Source organism: Cherax quadricarinatus, chromosome 57, assembly GCF_038502225.1.
Source record: "Cherax quadricarinatus isolate ZL_2023a chromosome 57, ASM3850222v1, whole genome shotgun sequence".
Lineage (NCBI taxonomy): Eukaryota > Metazoa > Arthropoda > Malacostraca > Decapoda > Parastacidae > Cherax > Cherax quadricarinatus.
Genome location: NC_091348.1, coordinates 9,512,020 through 9,520,792, shown reverse-complemented (window position 1 = coordinate 9,520,792; position 8,773 = coordinate 9,512,020). Strand labels below are relative to the sequence as shown.

The 8,773-nt window shown below is 35.9% G+C and overlaps 1 protein-coding gene across 1 annotated transcript in view; it reads right to left on the bottom strand.

The window, feature by feature from the left end:
• Positions 1–8,773, bottom strand: part of Dora (zinc finger SWIM domain-containing dorado) — a 506,090-nt gene that overhangs the window by 18,878 nt on the left and 478,439 nt on the right. Inside the window, exons 26-27 of the mRNA XM_070097330.1 lie at positions 5,314–5,463; positions 1–5,015 (exon numbers count right to left, since the gene is read on the bottom strand). The exon at positions 1–5,015 is cut by the window's left edge and continues 18,878 nt beyond it. Coding sequence (XP_069953431.1) covers positions 4,946–5,015; positions 5,314–5,463 — 220 coding nt within the window. The 3' untranslated portion in view covers positions 1–4,945. The remainder of the gene's footprint in view (positions 5,016–5,313; positions 5,464–8,773) is intronic.

Genomic DNA, 8,773 nt, shown 5'->3' with positions numbered 1-8,773 from the left:
AAAAAAAAAAAGTGCAACTCTAATTTAAAAAAAAATGGCAATAGAATACATGAGTCAGATAAAATAGTCTACAATAAACCTGAGTTTTTACATGTAGGCAGAATTAATTGATATAATTATAGTATATATTACACATATAATACTACATATAAATTCTTCAGAAAAAACAACAAAAATTTTAGAGATGAACCATAAAGTTTCTTTATCAGCTTACCATTTAATTATCAGATAATCTTTCTTGGACTAGTACACAACTATATGACCTTATCAGTTGAACGTAAAATCATCATCAAAGGGTTTCAGATATGTAAGGACATTCATTCTACCATACAGTGTTCATGTCCCTTTTAAAAGAAGGGCTATCATCATCAATTTCAGCTGCTGAAACACTAAGGACCTCTGAGCTCTTAATACAAAATTAATCAAGAGAGCAAGACATGGCTTATGGAGTCCAAAATTTGGTGATCTTGTAATACTATATAGAAATTCAGAAAAATGTTTGACAAATTTACTTCTTCACCCAATCTTTCATTATCATTCATTCCTTCAGTATGACTATTACACACATGCAAATTAAAACAAATGTCGACATTCTTTTAGACACAATCTTTGCATTTAGATCGTAACTACCAAGACCAGCACATACGCCTTGGCTAACCATGTTCTTTCTGCTAATTAATAATACTAAAATTCCAAGTAAACCATATATGAATAGTGGTAGTGAACCTATTGTCCCCATTTTCTATGGAAGCACCTCCAAGAGACTCTGGGCTATTCAAAGGGAAGACATTTTTCCATATAGCCTGCTTTTTTTTTGCTAATGGTTAAGATATTATTATGAAGACGTTACTATAATCAATTCCTTTCTTTTTCAGTGCTTCTTGCTTCCCTATTCTTATATACACTATATTAATATTAACCTTATAAAGTAAGGGATTCTGACATCCTCATTTTTTATGGTGCTTAAGCAAAGCGGGGAGTTATGCATACATATACATGCAGTATGAAAGTGTAGTCTACACCTGTTGATGAATTGATGAAATGCACATGGAAGCAGAAACACAGCATAGAAAGAGACTGTATATGACCTCCATCTACGATCGAAAGATCAAATTATTCTTTTTCTATGCCATGTTTCTGTCTCCAGGTGGTTTTCCTCAAATCATAAATACACACTGCATGTATGGGAGAGATGTTCAGTGTGGGGTAACAAAGAAGGAAAGAAAAGGTAGGTTAAGGGAAGTAAAAGACAGAAAAGGGGTATGGGTGATAGAGAACAACAAGAGAGGTAAAAGGTGGTAAAAGACTGAGAAGGGGAGTAATGTTTAGTGTGGGGTAATATTGAAAGGTAGGGATGTAAGGTGTATGAGAGTAGAGTTGGTCAATATTTCCAAGTCTCTTCCAAATATTGAAAAGATGGTGCATGGTAGGCTTGTATAAAAACTTTACAAGCATATGGTACTGGGGAAAGTGCTGAGTAGAAAACAAATGCCAGAGAAAGGGAAAAATGGAGGATAACAAATGGATAGGGACATATAATGGGACAAAAATAATAAGGTAATGAAAGATGGGATATCAGATTGAAAGCAGGGAGTATGGAAGAAGTAGATGTGTTCAGATATTTGGGGATGGACTTGTTGGCAGACAGGTCTATGAAAGATGAGATAAACCATAAAATTAACAAGGGAGAAAAAAGGAGAGTGGTGCATTGAGGTATCTAGGGAGACAAAGAACCTTATCCATGGAGAAAGTATCAAGAGTATAGTGATACCAACATTCTTATATGGATATGAACCATGGGTTTTCAATGTTGCAGTGAGGAGGAGGATAGAGGCAGTGGATCTGTCATGAAATACTTTATTGGATGTCAGAAGATGACTTGGAGGATGCATAAATCTGTGGAAAGAAGGAGGGGTAGAGGTTTTTCTAGGAAAGGTTGGAGGGAGAAGGTAAAGGAGGCTGTGCATGAGGGGCTTGGACATTCAACAGGCACATGTGAGTACGTTAGACAGGAGTGGATGCAGGTGGTTTCTGTAACCTGACATGCTGTTGGAGTGTGAGCAAGGTGGCATTTATGAAGGGATTCAGGGGAACCAGTTACCTAGACTCAAGTCCTAGAAATGGGAAGTACAGTGCCTGCATTCTGAAGGAGAGGTGGGGACACCACAGTTTGGAGGGGCATCTGAGCTGTAATGTTGACACGCCTCTGGCAAGACAGTAAGTAATAGGGTGAGTGATGGTGAAAGTGTTTCTTCTTTTTGGGTCACTCTACCTCAGTGAGAGATGGCCGGTGTTAAAAAAAAAAAAATCAAGTACTGATCAAAGAATTAATAAAGGTTTTACAAAGTATGCCATGAAAATAATTTAAGAACCAAGATTCAGTAATCATTAGACCTAATGAATTTAAAATTTCAAAAATTTAATTATTTTGTGTCAAATGCTGAAACAACACTGGCAAAGTACTATCTGAGAGGTATGATCATCCTACATCATATATTAAGTGGTGCATTAAAAAAAGATTTTTTAAAGTATTTCAATCCATATTTAGTGGTTTCTGGGAAATGAAATTTTAAAAGGTCTATTATGAGCCCCAAGTGCATGTATAGTACTGATGTAAATAAATACTTACACATGATACTAAATACTTTTATAAAACTATCTTTAATGGCTGCCTTTTAGAATTTTGGGGGGACCTGGTTTGACTACAACGAAATAAGCTATCAAACAATGGATAATTTTATACTAGTATAGTGATAGTGGAAGCAAGAAAACTTGTTAATACAGCCCATAACAGCAGCTGCAATGAACATTTCTATTACATTTTCTTTACCAATATTCTCATAATTATTTAGGGAAGTAATTCAACTACATTTTGTTTTTGCTAACCGTATAACCTTATTAAAAAGAATATTTTTTTATGTACATTGAGTAATATTTTTATTTTTTAGTTTTGAATTTTTTATATATTAATCAACATTTCCAATACACACTTTTTTCACACATAATAATCCCAATAAAACAAGCCTTGCAATTTTTTGGCAAGAATAATTGCTAGAATAATTTGAGCACATTCATTCATACAATGTACAACAAGAAAACCAAACAGAAGCCTCTCTTTTCTTGAAACAGACATTAAGAATTCCCTTGCCTCTGTTATAAAAAAATTCAACTAATGTTACATGGCCAGCAAATTCTACACCATTCTGCACTTATTTAAAATAATATTTACAATAAAAAATTACCAATATATGGTATGAGATCAGAAAAATCAAACACTCATGTGAGTAAGCTTTATGATCTAATGATTAAAAATGAGTGAAATAACTTACATCAAATGTCTGGTATTAATATATCATACTGTGCTCCAGTCCTTGGTACCTATTTTCTAAGTTTATTTCTAAGTTTCTGATAGCCTCTTTTTAAATACTAAACTTTTGATATGGAAAAATATAAAATACAAATATGAGTAATAACATCATCCAATACAGTATTTCAAAGCTGTGTTGAAAACAGTACAAAAAAGAAAAAAAAAAAAAGCATACCCTAACACCGTAAGAATATATGATCTGCTGCCACAGACCCTCATCCAATACCTGTAATGCACTAGGCACTGAAATTTAAACTTTAGAAATCTAATGAGATCAGGATTTCCTGTCCCCTGACTGGCGGGTGTTTGAAAAGAAGATGAAGACACACATTCATACACATACATATGTATGCAAGTACACTTATGCACACATGTATACACACACACTCAGACATGCACACGAAACTAATACATATATATATATACATAGACAAAACGTGAATGACACCTGTATGTCACTTGATATTTTTTCCTTAAGTGTGGTACGGTTTTACAATACAAATTAAGTTATCCCAAGCTCAAAAATGATATTACATTATCTATAGAAATATTCAGAATCTATAATAAACTTTTTTCCATCAAAAAATTATTTCCAGTTAAACCATGATACGAGAGTGCAAATGCTTATAATAATAGGACTTTACAATTATTGTAAGAAACACTATATCTGGACAAAGATGAAGTTTTCCACTGAGTGCTTTTGTAAATTTTTGAGGTGCTTACATATATTGATACAATATATAGTCACCCAATTATGCTGAAAAATATGTTCTCAATCTTTCAAATAAAAATTATAATTCATTGAGCAGATTTAAAAGCCTGCCTGCCTAACATTTCTATAACCCCGAAGAATATTATTCCACACTGATTCCATTTACCTTAACGCTTCCATTCACTGTTTACTGATTCATAGAACATCTCCTACAACTCATAAGGAAGATGCTTAAGACACTAGAATACACATACTTTTGTTTGTTTGTCTGTGGCCTGACAGCATATATGCTACATGCATACAGTTCACCACTACAGTATTATCTGTGACTATGTATCTTGGACTCCCGTGCTTCTCTCAAATTAAAGGTTTAATAACTGGACAAATTATTTATTGTCATATTAACAATAAGTGGTGCCAACTGATTTCATCACAATTTTCAAAACATCAGAAGAGAACTTGAGATAATATATCTAACCAAACTTTTTTTGCTATATTTATGACTATACAGTAAAAAATAAAGATCAAGATAAATAATTTCTTTATAGCTGCTATTTAAAAAATTTCTCAGCTGCACAATTTCGATTAAACTTCCAATATCCCTGCAATGTCAATTTCTATAGAATAATTAAAAGTTAAATGTTAATCACGTTTGTCCTCTTCACTTTTTAACCAATATTTTTCTTTCAAACACATTAAAAATGGCAAGTTCCTAAATACTGCACCACATACGGTCTCAATTCACCATGCCAATGGACAACTACTACAAGTTTCTATTACCTCTGCACTCACATTGGTGACACACCATGCCTTGCCACTGATGCGCTTCCCCAGCTTTCTCCAGAAGGGCCTAGGCAAGACTGAGGTCATACCGGTGCAGACTGCTGAAGTGCATTTGTGATTCTTGTCCACAGCTCTTTCTTACATGATTTTGATCTGCAGCACAAAAGGACATTTTAAATGTTGTACTAAGGTAAAAATATATTTTAACACTTTATAATACTATTCTTATTGATAATGTACTATGAACATTCTACCTATATCACTGATGTCTTGCTGTCCTGGCAATTTTCCTCTGAGGAAGGGCTAGCCATGAGGGAAAACCCATCAGGCTAAACAAACTCTATAGAGTCTGTCTTATTATATATTCAAGAAAAACTATTTTCCTTATGAAAATAATAGTACAAAGAATGGCTATGCTACTCTGAATCAACTTTTGTTGTTAAGTACTTACCTCCTGAGAGCCTGCAAAAGTTCATTAAACTGGACCATTCCTCCTGGGGTCATTTGGTATGCTGAACGAGCAGCAAGGATGATGGATATGAATTCATCATACTCTGCTGGAGTAATGTAGTACATTTTGAGGTGGGTACACTGCAGAAACCTGTTTTACAAGGAAAGAAACTGAACTTTATTGAAACATGAATGGTTATATTATTTTCAAAATAAGCATATGTAGTACACTTAAAAAGAAATATAAAAAGTATTATCCAGAGCGCTGAGGAGGGGTTGTTGAGGTGGTTCGACATTTAGAGAGGACAGAATGAACTAGAATGACTTGGATAGCGTATAAATCTGAAATGGAAGGAAGACGGGGTAGGGGTCGGCCTAGGAAAGGTAGGAGGGAGAGGGTAAAGGAGGTTTTGTGTGTGAGGGGCCTGGACTTCCAGCAAGCATGCATGAGCATGTTAGACTGGAGTGAGTGGAGACAAATGGTTTTTATGACTTGACATGCTGTTGGAGTGTGAGCAATGTAACATTCATGGATTTGTGGAAACTGGCAACCCGGACTTGAGTCCTGGAGGTGGGAAGTACAGTGCCTGTGCTTTGAAGGAGGGGTGTTGTTGTTGCAGTTTTTTAACTGTAGTGTAGGCTTGTCTCTGGCAAGACAGTGATGGAGTGAATGATGAAGAAAAAGTTTCTTCTTTTTTAGGTCACCTGCCTTGATGGGAAATGGCTGGTATGTTAATAAAAAGAAAAATAAGCCACCCATCCATTTCATTTGTGAATTAATTCTATGACAATTATAGTTCCTTAACAGATTTATATAGGGATTTATTTGACAAGAATCTTTCCTACGTAAGCCATGCGTGTTGTAAAAGTCAACTAAAATGCCGGGAACAATGGGCTAGTAACCCCTTTTCCTGTAAAGATTACTAAAAAGAATAAGAAGAAAAAAATTGTCAAAGTGGGAAGTCTGAATGTGCATGGATGTTGTGCAAATGATAAGAAAGAGATGATTGTGGATGTTATGAATGAGAAGAAACTGGATGTCCTGGCTTTAAGTGAAACAAAGCTGAAGGGGGTGGGAGAGTTTCAATGGAGAGGAATAAATGGGATTAGGTCAGGGGTTTCAAATAGAGTTAGAGCTAAAGAAGGAGTAGCAATAATGTTGAAGGATAAGCTATGGCAGGAAAAGAGAGACTACAAATGCATAAATTCAAGGATTATGTGGAGTAAAATGAAGATTGGATGTGAAAAGTGGGTTATAGTAAGCATGTATGCACCTGGAGAAGAAAGAAGTGTAGAGGAGAGAGAGAGATTCTGGGAAATGTTGAGTGAATGCGTGGGGAGTTTTGAATCAAGTGTGAGAGTAATGGTGGTTGGGGATTTCAATGCTAAAGTGGGTAAAAATGTTATGGAGGGAGTAGTAGGTAAATTTGGGGTGCCAGGGGTAAATGTAAATGGGGAGCCTTTAATTGAGCTATGTGTAGAAAGAAATTTGGTAATAAGTAATACATATTTTATGAAAAAGAGGATAAATAAATATACAAGGTATGATGTAGCACGTAATGAAAGTAGTTTGTTAGATTATGTATTGGTGGATAAAAGGTTGATGGGTAGGCTCCAGGATGTACATGTTTATAGAGGGGCAACTGATATGTCAGATCATTATTTAGTTGTAGCTACAATTAGAGTAAGAGGTAGATGGGAAAAGAGGAAGGTGGCAAAAACAAGTAAGAGGGAAGTGAAAGTGTATAAACTAAGGGAGGAGGAAGTTCGGGCGAGATATAAGCGACTATTGGCAGAAAGGTGGGCTAGTGCAAAGATGAGTAGTGGGGGGGTTGAAGAGGGTTGGAATAGTTTTAAAAATGCAGTATTAGAATGTGGGGCAGAAGTTTGTGGTTATAGGAGGGTGGGGGCAGGAGGAAAGAGGAGTGATTGGTGGAATGATGAAGTAAAGGGTGTGATAAAAGAGAAAAATGTAGCTTACGAGAGGTTTTTACAAAGCAGAAGTGTTATAAGAAGAGCAGAGTATATGGAGAGTAAAAGAAAGGTGAAGAGAGTGGTGAGAGAGTGCAAAAGGAGAGCAGATGAAAGAGTGGGAGAGGCACTGTCAAGAAATTTTAATGAAAATAAGAAAAAATTTTGGAGTGAGTTAAACAAGTTAAGAAAGCCTAGGGAAAGTATGGATTTGTCCATTAAAAACAGAGTAGGGGAGTTAGTAGATGGGGAGAGGGAGGTATTAGGTAGATGGCGAGAATATTTTGAGGAACTTTTAAATGTTGAGGAAGAAAGGGAGGCGGTAATTTCATGCACTGGCCAGGGAGGTATACCATCTTTTAGGAGTGAAGAAGAGCAGAATGTAAGTGTGGTGGAAGCACGTGAGGCATTACGTAGAATGAAAGGGGGTAAAGCAGCTGGAACTGATGGGATCATGACAGAAATGATAAAAGCAGGGGGGGATATAGTGTTGGAGTGGTTGGTACTTTTGTTTAATAAATGTATGAAAGAGGGTACCTAGGGATTGGCGGAGAGCATGTATAGTCCCTTTATATAAAGGGAAAGGGGACAAAAGAGATTGTAAAAATTATAGAGGAATAAGTTTACTGAGTATACCAGGAAAAGTATACGGTAGAGTTATAACTGAAAGAATTAGAGGTAAGACAGAATGTAGAATTGCGGATGAGCAAGGAGGCTTCAGAGTGGGTAGGGGATGTGTAGATCAAGTGTTTACATTGAAGCATATATGTGAACAGTATTTAGATAAAGGTAGGGAAGTTTTTATTGCATTTATGGATTTAGAATAGGCATATGATAGAGTGGATAGAGGAGCAATGTGGCAGATGTTGCAAGTTTATGGAATAGGTGGTAAGTTACTAAATGCTGTAAAGAGCTTTTATGAGGATAGTGAGGCTCAGGTTAGGGTGTGTAGAAGAGAGGGAGAATACTTCCCGGTAAAAGTAGGTCTTAGACAGGGATGTGTAATGTCACCATGGTTGTTTAATATATTTATAGATGGGGTTGTAAAGGAAGTAAATGCTAGGGTGTTCGGGAGAGGGGTGGGATTAAATTATGGGGAATCAAATTCAAAATGGGAATTGACACAGTTACTTTTTGCTGATGATACTGTGCTTATGGGAGATTCTAAAGAAAAATTGCAAAGGTTAGTGGATGAGTTTGAGAATGTGTGTAAAGGTAGAAAGTTGAAAGTGAACATAGAAAAGAGTAAGGTGATGAGGGTATCAAATGATTTAGATAAAGAAAAAATGGATATCAAATTGGGGAGGAGGAGTATGGAAGAAGTGAATGTTTTCAGATACTTGGGAGTTGACGTGTCGGCGGATGGATTTATGAAGGATGAGGTTAATCATAGAATTGATGAGGGAAAAAAGGTGAGTGGTGCGTTGAGGTATATGTGGAGTCAAAAAATGTTATCTATGGAGGCAAAGGAGGGAATGTATGAAAGTATA